Source organism: Engystomops pustulosus, chromosome 5, assembly GCF_040894005.1.
Source record: "Engystomops pustulosus chromosome 5, aEngPut4.maternal, whole genome shotgun sequence".
In the NCBI taxonomy this organism is placed as follows: Eukaryota; Metazoa; Chordata; class Amphibia; order Anura; family Leptodactylidae; genus Engystomops; species Engystomops pustulosus.
The window spans coordinates 85,121,670-85,136,292 of record NC_092415.1 but is presented as its reverse complement, the minus strand read 5'-3'; the positions used below and the strand labels follow the sequence as shown (position 1 = coordinate 85,136,292).

General features: G+C 45.3%; 1 protein-coding gene across 5 annotated transcripts in view; it reads right to left on the bottom strand.

Moving 5' to 3' along the window:
• The window catches only part of LOC140133017 (enoyl-CoA hydratase EchA19-like), a 58,236-nt gene extending 52,607 nt beyond the window's left edge, over positions 1 to 5,629 (bottom strand). The window contains exons 1-2 of one of the 5 annotated variants that reach the window (XM_072152552.1): positions 5,475 to 5,629; positions 3,565 to 3,677 (exon numbers count right to left, since the gene is read on the bottom strand). In XM_072152552.1, the coding sequence (XP_072008653.1) occupies positions 3,565 to 3,670 (106 nt within the window). In that variant the 5' untranslated portion in view covers positions 3,671 to 3,677; positions 5,475 to 5,629. Of the gene's footprint in view, positions 1 to 1,764; positions 1,870 to 2,167; positions 2,321 to 3,564; positions 3,678 to 5,474 lie in introns of those variants that run through there. The other 4 variants (XM_072152556.1, XM_072152554.1, XM_072152553.1 and 1 more) reach the window with 4 other exon arrangements.
• Positions 5,630 to 14,623: the final 8,994 nt, after the last annotated feature.

The window sequence follows — 14,623 nt, the reverse complement described above, 5'->3', positions numbered from 1 at the left end:
TGCCGGCGCATACAACCAAAATCAGGACCCAGGATAGAGGTGGTGCAAGGACCACAAGAAGACCTGGGAAAGTACATGTCAGATGTACTAACTTCTATCTGTGGTTCCCAATCAATGAAAGTTTCTTTCAATAATGGAAGCGCTCATTGGTTATTTATTGCCTGGAAGGTCTAACCACATCTGCATTTGTTTAGTTGAAAATTTACCATCAAAATCAAGCACTAATATAACAGGGGCACTTACTAATAGATCCAGGCACTGTTACTGTGCTAATCTTCTGAATCTTCTGATATTTGTTACCCATTGCCTCTTTCTGTCAGGAACCTATCCAACAAACAGAGCAACCACAACCAAACTTGGAGCAATCTGCTAGACTGGGTAAGTGGTGGCGAACTAACCCTCCAACGTCCCAGCAAGCTAAGGCCCTGCCTACAGACAGAAGCCTGAATTTTGATCCTATTCAGAGCAATTAGCGAGTTCTGACACCTTCCTTCTAAAATCAACTTTTAAAATGATGCTAATACGTCTGAAAGGCAAATGGGGCGGTTTAATAAAGAAGTTCACATTATTTGGAGCAGCTGCTGTTGAATTAATAGACCATGCAATGTGAAATAGCTAAATTCTATGTTTTCTAAATAATGAGCAAATTGGAAGCCAAGTTGAAGATTACCAATCCCAAATGAGTACATCACAGGGATCAATGACGCAAATCAAACACCTGCCTTAGTGAGACAAAGGGAAAACACATCCATGTGTGATCTGTACTTCTCACTCAGGGTGTAAAGTTATGTGCTTTAGTACACTGAAGATATCCAATATTTGAAAGCAACTCATGAAAGTCATGTAATATCTTAGCTATGTGGTTCCTCCCTTTTTTTCAATTTTAGCGTTAATTCTAAACATCTGGATCTTTTCCAGATCTGATACAATGGATTCATTTTACTTTATTTGATTTAGACCTCCACATATGACAGGGTACATTATATGTATTCTCACTTGGAGTGAAACTTAAAATCTAGGTTTTAAATAAAGATTTATTGATTTGGAGCAGATTAAATCATTATATAAACTTGTAGCTTTCTGGGCTACCTTAGTCAGGCTACCTGCACGCAAAAATTGCCAAAAAATGTTATTTTTTTAAACTATATACTACAAGTTATCGTTGAAAAGCTAGCAGGACATGCTCTACTTTACGGATCAGTCGCACAGTTCATTAAAATAACACGAAAATAAATGGACTGCACACAGCCGAGCTTCACTTTCGTGTGCACCTACACATAGTCCAAAAGGGTAGGGCCTTATATCTAAATTCATTACATAAGGTATAAAATTTTAAGGTCTCCTTTAGAATCAAAGACACTTTTTAAAAATAAAATGATCATACGCGCTTCTCATCCATTAAATGGTCAAAAACACTCAAACAACCTTTACATAAGAGTAAGACAAATAACAGTAAGACAAGACAACATAAGACAGTTTGGAGATTTTTCTTTACATTTGTAGATTTAAAAGTTCTCTTGATTTAAACATTACCATGCGAAGAGCAAATAGATTACATGTAAAAAATTATTTCCTATTACCTTGTACTAAATGCTAACTCAGTTTCTACTCCTACAGAGTCACAATTCTGTAGGCTATCCTGCAAATGGCTGGTACTTCAAACATCCAGGACAAACAAACAACCCAGTAAATTCAAGTGATAATCAGATTAATTTATACAATAGTTTTGCAGCAAAAAGACAAAGAATACAAAATTAAACAAACCTTACTGCATAGATCTGTTCACAAATCAATCTTCAAAGATTGTCAATTCTACAAAGGGCAAAGTTCATTCATGTATCAGTAAATATGACTGAGCAGTATGAGACCTAGTGTGCAAAGTTCACTCACTCTCATTCTCACAGCACAATCCTGTCAGTGGATATGGACATTCAAAGATAAGCAGCTGTTCTGACTGGATATTAAGCCTGAGTTAACTTAAAAACAAACATGTGTGGCAGCTCCACGCCATAAACAGGAAAAAGATAGAGCAACCTCTATCCATCCCCCGTATGTGCGGCCGTGCGGCGCTGTTCTCTATGGAGAGGGGAGGATGGTCATACGGCTGTGTGATACCCTAAATCTCATATCATGCATAGTGTAAGGAAGAAAACGAGCTCCCACTCACCATATAAAATTATTCAGTCTTTATTCCAGAACAACGTTAAAATCATGATGCAGGAGAGAGGGATCACGCAGGATACCCACGAGAGGCGACGGTCCGTTTCGCGCTAACTGAGCGCTTAGTCCTGCCTTGTGGGTCGGCGTTCTCAGCTGCTATTTAATTGAGAAAGCCGGCCCTAGTAACTGTGGCAACAGCAACAAACAAATTACATCATAGGCTTGGAGGTAGGAGGCACAGCATGAACAAACAGCGGCAATGAAATTTCTGAAAAAAAGCAATGACAACATTATTACAGGCGCAAACCCAGCAAAGGCTATGAAACAAATTATAGTTTTTTTGGAATGAAAACTTTGTGAGATATCACGACAGGAGAAGGAGAAGCCCGCCTTATTCAGCATATAAGGGAGGAGCACGCAGGTAACCCCAATGCTATCACCTTTGCATGTATAGAATCTGTCACAATACCCCCTAATGGGGGAGACAGACATAAAATCCTTTTGAGGAAAGAAGCCTCCTGGATCATTAAAACGAATGCACTGGGGCCGCTAGGCTTAAATGACAAAAATGACATGGGGATTTTCCTGTGAGCGTTCTAACGCTGCACCTTAACGTTGTGGAATTACACATATGGTCCTATTGTTATCTTACTCTGTCGGGACGAATTTTTCACTCCAAAAGAACTATAATTTTTTTGCTGGGGTTGCGCCTGTAATATGTTGTCATTGCTTTTTTTCAGAAATTTCATTGTGACGTTACTAATTGTATTGTTTTAGAATTATAGCCGCTGAGCGGCACTTGCCGCTGTTTGTTCATGCTACGCCTCCTACCTCCAAGCCTATGATGTAATTTGTTTGTTGCTGTTGCCACAGTTACTAGGGCCGGCTTTCTCAATTAAATAGCAGCTGAGAACGCCGACCCGCAAGGCAGGACTAAGCGCTCAGTTAGCATGAAAAGGACCGTCGCCTCTCGTGGGCTCCTGTGTGATCCCTCTCTGAATACTTTTATATGGTGAGTGCCAGCTCGTTTTCTTCCTAACACTATGCATGTTGTTGTTCGCTTTGGACTATGAGAGCTAGAGCACCACTACATATTTATACGATCATTCGCCCCAGCTTTTCATTACTCCGTTTTTGGCTATAAGTCCTGGGAAACTTAACCTGGGCTGTGCCCCACCCCCACCCCCCGGTTTCTCTCAACATTGAATCTAAATCTCATATCAGTTTTCCGCTGCCCTTTATAACCACTGGAAATGGCAGCGATTCAATCCTGTGACTCCCAGGCTCAAGAAATAAAATTAAGTTATCAGAATAAATCAATAATAAACACAACATACAGTACAAGAAATGCAGCCAATACAATTCATGTTTCACAGTGGAAAGATATATGAAAAAGAAACACACCTGTCTGATGTGACTTTGTGGAAGACAACCTCACAGCTCCTAATGACAGAATACAAGGAGATGTGTGGCTCCAGAGTCCAACTGCAGATTTTAATAGCATCGTCATCTAACTACTAAGATAAAAAGAGTTAATGAGAGCTAGAACAGGTCCTGAAAAATATAGGTTATGTTCACGTGTGGCCAAGAAATTTCTGAGCCTGTACTATTCTTTTGAATGATGGTGTTCACAAATGAATATCCTGCAAAGTTCACCTGGTGTAAACCACACGTAGGAAAGATATAGCATGTAGTGCATTGAGGAAACTACAGCAGAAATCCCAGGCTGGGCCTTGGGTACTAACTCATATTTATAAGTAAGGAAGGGAGATTTCTCTAACAAATTAGCTGTTAACAAAGAATTATGGCCGGGTCAGGATTTTTACGATCCATTTAATTCTTTGCAGCACTCACCATTAACCATTTGCCACTCCCCCCATTTATAGGGGACATGATTGGTAAAAAAATTGGGATTGGCAATTGCTTCCATAACATAAGGCAATAACCGGGTTCTATTTTTCACTCATGGCTATTGTATATACTGGAGGACCCACAAATGGCAAAACTGTCTGTGTGTACCCCACAAAGTTCAGTCTTTGGCAGCGTAAATGACCCCTGAGTAAACTTCTCAGCCATCCTACTCAGTGTCCAGATAGCCTTAGTCTAAAGTCTAAGCTTAGACTGCTAGCTCTTGTGAGCAGGGCCCTCATTTCTATCATTTCATATGACTATCCTATTTTTGAAATGTCTGATTTTGTTTGTATATGGCCCTTTATAAATGATGGCCCTTTATAAATAAAGGTTTATTATTATTAGTGCAGAACATCTCGCTGTGGTCCTCTTTTTTAGGTTTTGTTTTGTAAAAGCTCCAAACATAAAGCTCCAACTAAAAGATTGTTACCTATTGTATAGGCATACATAGCATGGGGATCTTCACCCACAGCATCCTACTGTAATATGACAGGATAGGGCCGAACTTGCTGATCGGTGGGAGTCTCAGTGATGAAACCCCCAGAGATCGCGAGAATGGGGGTCTAATGTCTGTCGGACCCCTTGTCGCTCCCCGATGTAAGTGGAACATACAGCCGTCCGTTCTTTTCCATTCATCTCTATAGAGCTGACGGAAATTGCCCTGTGGATAGGGCCTAACTTGTTTTGTGGAAGAACGCCTTTAATACAGCAACTCGTCAGAATTGTGTCACACGCTGTTTATTAAAGGTGCACCAAAAAAAAAAAAATGGTGCACACTTCACGAACAGTACAGGGTGCACTAGAAAATTGAAGACCGTGCGCCAGTATTCAATAATCTGGTGTATCCTGCATATTCATAAGGCAAAATGCACTGTATGCAGTTTGTTTTGTTTTTCGAAAAATACCTTTACATTATGGGGGACATTTATCGTAGCGGGCGCCCTGTGTGCAAAGCGTATGTTAATGGCTTAGTCCTGCCACTGGATGCATAAAGAGGCTTAGATCCATCGGGCGGCTGGACCATTCGCCAAAACTACGCCAGTCCCGACATGACGTAGTTTTGTGTAAAAACCTGCAAACATTCAGCACTTTAGCAAATGCAGCAGATAATTGTGATTATATCTGTATATGGAATGGTGTCTCACTACTGTAGTACAGATACACTGTATCTGTATTCATTCTCTACAACTTGTACTCTCTTTCTATAGATCCCTCTCATATTGGGAGGCTATTTCTTCAGTATTACATGAATGCTCACTGTGTGACTTGCATACATAAAGGTTTCTAATGTCCCTGTGTCTGCACCTATCGCTCTGCTGGCTGCCGGTGTTACTGCTGACTATGAGAGAAGCTCGGTGTTAGCAGCACAGGGAGTGGTGTGCATATTACGCGACTGCTCTTACCTGTCCTGTCTAATCTTCAGAGTGGAAGGACATGAGGGTAAAAGAGCAGGAACATGTGGTCAAACTCTATTGCTTGGGGACTGTCATGTGACTGCATGTGAGGAAGAGGCTACTGTGCTGGAGGGGCCAGTGCTGGAGGGGGGAGGATTCATGAAAGCAGGAGGAGAGAGAGGGCAGTGTACAGGAGAGAGAGGGGCAGTGTACAGGAGAGAGAGAGGAAGTGTACAGGAGAGAGAGAGAGGAAGTGTACAGGAGAGAGAGAGGAAGTGTACAGAAGAGAGAGGGCAGTGTACAGGAGAGAGAGGGCAGTGTATAGGAGAGAGAGGGGCAGTGTACAGGAGAGAGAGGGGCAGTGTACAGGAGAGAGAGGGGCTGTGTACAGAAGAGAGAGGGCAGTGTACAGGAGAGAGAGGGCAGTGTACAGGAGAGAGAGAGGCAGTGTACAGGAGAGAGAGGGCAGTATACAGGAAAGCAGGCCGAGTATAAGAGAGAGGGCAGTGTATAGGAGAGAGAGGGCAGTGTACAGGAAAGCAGGCCGAGTATAAGAGAGAGGGCAGTGTATAGGAGAGAGAGGGCAGTGTACAGGAAAGCAGGCCGAGTATAAGAGAGAGGGCAGTGTACAGAAGAGAGAGGGCAGTGTACAGGAGGGAGGGCAGTGTACAGGAAAGCAGGCTGAGTATAAGAGAGAGGGCAGTGTATAGGAGAGAGAGGGCCGTGTACAGGAAAGCAGGCTGAGTATAAGAGAGAGGGCAGTGAACAGGAGAGAGGGCAGTGTACAGGAAAGCAGGCTGAGTATAAGAGAGAGGGCAGTGTATAGGAGAGAGGGCAGTGTACAGGAAAGCAGGCTGAGTATAAGAGAGAGGGCAGTGTACAGGAGAGAGAGGGCAGTGTACAGGAAAGCAGGCTGAGTATAAGAGAGAGGGCAGTGTACAGGAGAGAGAGGGCAGTGTACATGAAAGCAGGCTGAGTATAAGAGAGGGAGGGCAGTGTATAGGAGAGAGGGCAGTATACAAGAGAGAGGGCAGTGTACAGGAAAGCAGGCTGAGTATACGAGAGGGAGGGCAGTGTATAGGAAAGAGGGCAGTCTACAAGAGAGAGGGCAGTGTACAGGAAAGCAGGCTGAGTATAAGAGATAGGGCAGTGTATAGGAGAGAGGGCAGTGTACATGAAAGCAGGCTGAGTATAAGAGAGAGGGGCAGTGTAGAGGAGAGAGAGGTGTTAAGGAGATCACACTGGTTTTGGACGCCATCTTGACTACTGTCCGCCATCTTAGATACAGCAGACATGTTTGCTGATCCACTGTCAAGTTATGTCATGATTCAAACTTAATTTTATGTAACGTGTTTGCTCGCCTGTCAGCTAATTCCCTTTGACATTTAATGAGAAGCTAGTCTGTCCTTCATGCTGCGTTATATTATGATTCTGGAGACAGTTTATCTCTTTCTTCTCAGGGAAATTAGTATAAACAATACTGGTTATCTGTGTACAAGGTCCCTGAGAACCGAGCACAATTAATTAACTTTTTGTAGAATGTATTAGAGGGCGGTTGTAGTACATTTAAACTAAGCCTATAGGGGGGGGCGTGGCCTGGCTATGGCGGAGAAGAGACGTGCATCTTGCTAGCTCCTGCTCTATCCCCGAATTAAGCTGTTAAACACCGCGATCCAGCACATAAAATAGCTTTAAAATGGGACCCAAAAAGCGTCCAGACCCCAAAGCATCCTGCACCCCTCTAACCAGGACTGCTTCAAAAGGCATCGGGAAATACTTATCCCCCGTTATGGCCGCACCACGAGGCACCGAAAAATCAGCCGGACCTTCTCCTGCCGGACCCGCACATCCATCATCCTCCGGAGGCCGTCAGAAAGAGGTAACGAGGGAGCCTGGTGGCGGGAAAGAGAAAGCTGGCCCATCGGGTCTGAACAGTCATAGCGCTACGAGCGCAGAGCATCCCCCGCTGAAGAGAGTCGCCAAGATGGCGGAACCCGCCGCGCAGCGCGGGAGCGTGGTGCAGCGGGAGCTAAGCGCTGACATCACCCTGTCAAGCAGTGGCTCACCGGCAGATGCCCCGACAACATCCTCGGGGAAGACGCTTCAGACAGCGCCACATAGATGTCCCAGCAAGATGGAGATGGAGGGGGACCTTTCACAGCCGGCTCCAGTGAGGCCCCGATCTTCCATGGCCTCAGAAACGTCAGAGGTGAGAGTCTCTCCAGGGAAGCAGGAATACAGGGGTGCACCAGCATGTGGGGATGAAAGGCAGCCTCCCTCCCCCTATCAGGGCTCTGGAACGTACTCCCCAAGAGATAGCAGAGCATTGGGGGACTCACCATCACACACCTTCCATGAGTGCAGGGCGCCATCACCTAAAGTGACAGCCTCATATGGGAACATGTGCTCCCCGGCTTTATGGGCTTCCCAGGATGGGGAATGGCCGTCCACACCAATACACATCTCCCCAGCGGAGTTTAATCCATCTGCCTCCATCCCACCTAATGGCTCTCAGGATCCTGATGGAGCAAATTTAGCCATGTCTCCTTTCTCAGAGGACTCATCACCTTCACCTCAATTGGCGCAATCGAGACAAACAAGTGATTATATGCCAACCCTGTTGTCTCAAGAATTGGGAGCTTTAGCAGAATTACGAGCTCTCCGCACACATCTCCGTTCCATTCCCACTAGGGAGGACATGGAGAGTTATGTGGCTAGGCTGGAACAGTCTTATGCTGCAGAAATTGGGGTGGTCCGAGAGGATGTTCAAAGAGTGGCCGCTAGAGTTTCCACCTTAGAGGATAGTTCTTCTACCCTTGCCAACCGGGTAGATGACCACGATTCTATGCTAGCTGCGCATGCCTTTCAGCTTCAATTTATAGCTGACCAGCTGGACGATACAGAAAATAGAGGGAGGCGGAATAATATCAGAATCCGGGGCTTACCAGAAACAGTGGATAATACAAGTCTTCACGCCACCTTGCAGCAAATATTCAACTCTCTCTTGGAAGTCCCAGCGGACACACACTTGGAGCTGGATAGGGCACACCGTGCCTTGCAAGCTAAACCAGCTGCCCAAGAGCCTCCTAGGGATGTCATATGCAGGGTCCATAAATATCAAATAAAGGACACCATAATGACAAAGGCCAGAGAAGCTGGGGAGGTGGATTTCCAAGGCGCACGTCTGCAACTGCTTCCAGATCTATCACGCCTCACTCTCCTTAAACGTAAAGCACTTAAGCCATTCCTGGAAGAATTGAGAAGAAGAAATATACCTTACTCATGGGGGTTCCCGTTCTGTTTACATATTCGGCATGCAGGTGGGAGATACACTCTGCAGCATCCGGCGGATGTTCCGGGCATCTCTGAGGTTCTGGGTTTTCCTGCTCCCGTTATTACTGAATGGTCAAGGCTCCCTGTCCCGGCAGGATGTGGGGGAGTCGCTCCGCCACTTCCACTTCCAGCAAGACCTCCACGACAAAGAGGTCGCAGAGGCCAAAGAGGACGTGCAGCTCAGCTACCCCCAGCTCCGCAACCACTGAGAAATGCCCGGCCTCGAGATAACCAGTAACTCTGATTGATATTTCTTGCTGAATGTTTAATATATCCTCAGCTCCGACCTCATGACTAGTGGATGGCCAACAGACAATAACTTGCTCACTATACACTACTGTCCACACTAGAGTCATGATGAGTTGGAAGAGTTTGTTTATCCCAAAATGGTTATTTACTATTCATCTATTTCTCTTTTACACGGGTCCCAAGGTTCATTTGTGTTGGATACGCCTGATAATTACGTGTCTTAATACTCCAGAAACAGCTAACAAGAGGGGTCTATAGAATTCGCATCTCTCCTCTCTAGCTAGACATATCCCCCAGGGGTTTACGTGTATAGTAAACTATACGCGTGTTATTTTACTGCACCCCAATCTAGACCAGACGGTTTGACTATTTGTAATTCGTCTTCTTTGGTGTTTTCTCTTTTTGTGTTTTGTATTTGGTTCTGGATTGACTGTTGTTTGCTTGTTTGTCGTCCTTCTGTCCTTCCCCCTTAACTACCATCCCCCTCTATTCCCTTTCTTATCCTCCCGCTCTTGGGGTTCCTCCTCACCTAGGAGCGCGATCGGATCTGCTCGTTCTTTGCCATCATGAACAACCTGAGGTTATCATTCTGCTCCTTTAATGTAAAGGGGCTCAACGCCCCGGCAAAGAGAGGTCAAATCCTATACCGCCTTAACAAACAGAAAATACTTATTGCTCTGTTCCAGGAAACTCACTTTGTAGCTAATGCAGTCCCTGCCTGCCCGACGCACTTATATTCCTAATGGTATCACTGCCCACATCCTGAGCGTAAGGCTGGGGGGGTATCGGTAGCATTTCACAAGTCCCTTCAATTCACACTCATGGACTCCAAATTTGACCCAGAGGGCAGATTTCTGTTCCTGAAAATTAACTTACGCGGTTTTATATTTACTATTGCTAATGTTTATTTTCCCAACTCTGACCAGGTACCCTTCAGAGTGTCGGTGCTTCGCATGTTGGCAGACTTCGCAGATGGTTCTGATATAATTCTGGGCGGTGACTTTAACATGGTGATGGACGTAGACCTGGACACTACTGCGGGTAGGTCATCTGTCTCCCATGCCAAAAGACGTAGACTAAAAGCTGAGTTGCGAGCTTTACACCTAGTTGACATGTGGCGAACACTACATCCGTCAGTTAGGGAATATAGCTACCATTCCCTAGCACACAACACCTACCATAGGCTTGACCACTTGTTCCTCTCCCACCGGCTGCTTGACATGCTCCCAAGATGCTCCATAGACACATTTTTGTGGTTCATTGGAAGGATCCCCTCATCCGGTTCGCAAGAGCTCATGGCGCCTTAATGATCATCTTTTAGATGATGCTCTTTGCATGGAAGAAATTAAATTAGCAATTAGGAGGGCAATAGAGGTTGCTGAATCGGAGGCTACCCCTCCCATACGTGTTTGGGAAGAGTCAAAACTTAAAATACAAAAAATTTTCATGGCACATGGGTCCAGGTTAAAGCGCGAGAGGGCCCATAAGCTTAAAACCACACTCCTCGCTCTGGCGGATAAGGAGTACGTTAATAAAACCACTCCAACAGAGACTCTGAAAGCCGAAATAGCCCTATTACGTCAGGAAGTACTTTCCATCCTAGACCAGAAATATAGGTGCGCTAGAGAACGCATGCACAAGGGGTTTTTTGAATATGGTGATAAGTGCGGAGCCTGGTTAGCGAAAACGATCCATCCTCGCTCCCCGACCACGCATATTTTTTCTATAAATTCCCCGACTAAAGGTCTGGTTCACAAGGAATACCAGATTCTAGATGAGTTCTCCAAATTTTATTCTGACCTATATAATATAAAAGATCAGGAATCCAGCCCTCCTGTCCCAACTACTGATCAAGTAGAGGCATACTTGACAACAAACCCCCTTCCAAAAATCCCGACTGAGGCAGCAGAGGCATTGGAAAATAACTTCTCAGAAGAGGAGGTAGCTCTGGTCATCAAAAATCTAAAAACAGGTAAAAGCCCAGGCCCAGATGGTTTTACAACCAGATTCTATAAATCATACAAGTCTGAAGTCCTGCCCCTACTAACCAAGGCCTTTAACTCGGTCTCAGAGAAATGTCCTTTCCCAGACCAAGCTCTACAGGCATATATCACGGTAATTCCCAAACCAGGGAAAGACCAATCTCATTGTGGTAATTTCAGACCAATTTCACTACTGAATGTAGACACGAAGATATATTCCAAATTATTGGCCCTAAGACTCCAACCGTACATTCCCTCTTTAGTGCATCAGGAACAGGTTGGATTTGTCCCAGGAAGGGAGGCCAGGGACAACACCATTAAGACTATATCTCTGATTGAAAGAGCAAAAGCAGCTGGTGTTCCGATGTGCCTGCTCTCTATAGACGCTGAGAAAGCGTTCGATCGAGTCCATTGGGGGTTCTTAGAATCCACTTTGCGCTCCATTGGGTTGGGGTCCCGAATGAGGGAAAAAATTTTGGCCTTGTACCATAGATCTACTGCGAGGGTCAAAGTGAATGGATCATTGTCTCTTCCATTCTCAATTTCCAATGGGACCAGGCAGGGATGCCCTCTGTCTCCTTTCCTGTACATACTGGTGATGGAGTCGTTGGCCATTGCTCTGAGAAACAATCCCGACATTAAGGGGCTTCAGGTTACGCGCACACATCACAAGATGTCGCTTTTCGCGGACGATCTGTTGCTGTATGTAACTAACCCACAGATTTCACTCCCCTCAATATTAAAAGAATTCACCACCTTTGGTAAACTAAGTAACTTTAAAGTTAACCTACAAAAGTCTGAACTACTAAATATTTCTCTCACACAAGAGGAAACAAAGCACTTAGCCTCGACCTTTCCATTCAGATGGGCTAACAACTCTATCAAATATTTGGGGGTGCAAATCTCTTCAGACTCTGGCTGCCTATACTCCCTGAATTACGAACCCCTGCTAAAATCCATCAATGCCGACTTAGCTAAATGGAAGGGATTAGGTCTGTCGTGGTTTGGGAGGATGAATGTCTTAAAAATGGATATCCTTCCTCGGCTATTGTATCTATTTCAAACAGTACCCATGGACATCCCGCGTGCTTTCTTCACGACTCTCCATAAAGCAGCACGCCAATTCATCTGGCTAGACACTGCACCCCGCATACGGAGAAGCCTCCTAACAAGACCTAAACGCTTGGGGGGAGCGGGGCTCCCCGATTTCACTACTTATCATAGAGCTGCCATCGGAGCTTGCATTCTGGACCTCTTTCATCACAAAGAGGATAAGATTTGGGTTCGTTCAGAACTGGACCTCTCATCCCCCCATGCGTTGGGGTTCTTTTGGCTTCCTCCTTCCATTACACTTCAGCATCTCCCGACCTCCTTCATGTTGAAAAAACTGCTACAAATATGGAGGAAGTTCGCGCTTAAATTGGGGATAATCGCTGTTCCGGGCCCCATGTCGCCTTTGCTGGGCAATCCCCAGTTTACACCAGGGCTCCGAGTTAGTTCTTTTTTGGGTCTGGGCCAGGAAATTTTGCCTAGAGTGAGAGACGTGGTATCCGACGAAGGAGTTCGCCCATTGGCAAATATAGGGGGGGGAGCAAGCCCAGGTCATTGGCTTAAATACTTCCAGCTGCGAAATTTCATCTCAACATTAGCCCCGCTGTCGATCTTAAACTCCTCTCTTACCACATTTGAGGAACTTTGCCTCACCAAGACCCCAATCACACACACCATTTCACTACTATATGGAATCTTTTTGACAAGGGAGACAGGAGACTGCAGACCGTACTACGCTAGGGCTTGGGAATCAGCTATTGGTAAGGAGCTAACCCCAGAGCAATGGGAAACAGTTTATTCACTAACTCATGTTCTATCATCATCATGTAAACTGCAAGAGCTTAACTTTAAAATTCTTTCATGCTGGTACCGTACTCCGGTAAAGTTGAAACAAATATACCCCCAGGTCTCGGACCAATGCTGGCGATGTGAGAGGCATGTCGGAACAATGGTACATATATGGTGGAGCTGCCCCTCAATCGTACCTCTCTGGCATGATGTCAATCTTCTATATAATGCCTTAACAAAATCTAATTTGACTTTTACTCCAGAACAGGCTCTGCTCTCAGCTTTGTCTGGGCCCATCTCAAAGATTAAAAAAGGCATGTTGAGGCACTTTCTTGTCGCCACACACCAGATTATTCCCAGACTCTGGAGGTCAACCACACCCCCGTCGAGAGCTGACTGGGTGGCTGCCATGACATACATTCATAGGATGGAAGAGCTCAAGGCAATAGATGAGGGTAGAGTGACGGGATTTCACACCACGTGGTCCACCTGGCTGGTCTTCAAAGACTCACCTGCCCTCGCTACGTGGGTCTCGTCTGGGGTGGTTCCTTGACTTAAATGTACCTCACACCTATACAGACTATCCCTCAGGATACCGATGCTTTCCTTGGTTGTATATTCTGATCTAGATATGCTCCACCTTCCCCCTGTGTCAATTGTTGTATGCTTGGATGTATGATTGTAATTGTGTTTTAATGTTTGTTCCTGTTCTAAAACTTTTTTTTTACACACATGAAGGTAACTCTGAACTGTTTGACGCTGCTCATTACCTCAAGCCACACAGCCTCAGGCCTGACCAGGCACATAGATTAGTAACATGAGTTTATCAGTTAGTTGACTGCTAAGAGGCCATGTTAGTACTTTTGAATTGACCAAAGATTGTTTTAAGTCAGCACTGATCTGACATCGGCAATCCACTTATCCTAAACTGCATGATTTTCAAGCCTCATGAGGCAAGAAGTTCAGGGATACAAGTTACCGGTCCAGAGAACCACCACATTGTTACGCTATTGTTGTTATTTTTGTTTTTGGATTGTTCAGAAATACTCTTTGTATAACTTGTCTTGTACTTTCCAATAAACGTTTATTGACTCTAAACTAAGCCTATAGCATTTAAGCACCTTATCTCCTTGTCACGCCAACCAATGCTGATTTTTTCTGTCTTTTTATATCTCCTGTGAAATAAACGGGAGAAGATCTTTACATACACTGAGACTGACATGTGTCTTGGTTTTATGTTCAAGCCCGGGGGCAGCCATGAAATATTTAATTTGAAGTCACTGTACAACATGAAGGGCGGTTAGGCCCTAGATAAAAACAGAGGGCAGTGTACAGGAGAGAGAGGGCAGTATACAGGAGAGAGGGCAGTGTACAGGAGAGAGAGGGCAGTATACAGGAGAGAGGGCAGTGTACAGGAGAGAGAGGGCAGTGTACAGGAGAGAGAGGGCAGTGTACAGGAGAGAGGGCAGTGTACAGGAGAGAGAGGGTAGTGTACAGGAGAGAGAGGGCAGTATACAGGAGAGAGGGCAGTGTACAGGAGAGAGGGGGCAGTGTACAGGAGAGAGGGCAGTGTACAGGAGAGAGAGGGCAGTGTACAGGAGAGAGAGGGCAGTGTACAGGAGAGAGGGCAGTGTACAGGAGAGAGAGGGCAGTGTACAGGAGAGAGAGGGTAGTGTACAGGAGAGAGAGGGCAGTATACAGGAGAGAGGGCAGTGTACAGGAGAGAGAGGGCAGTGTACAGGAGAGAGGGCAATG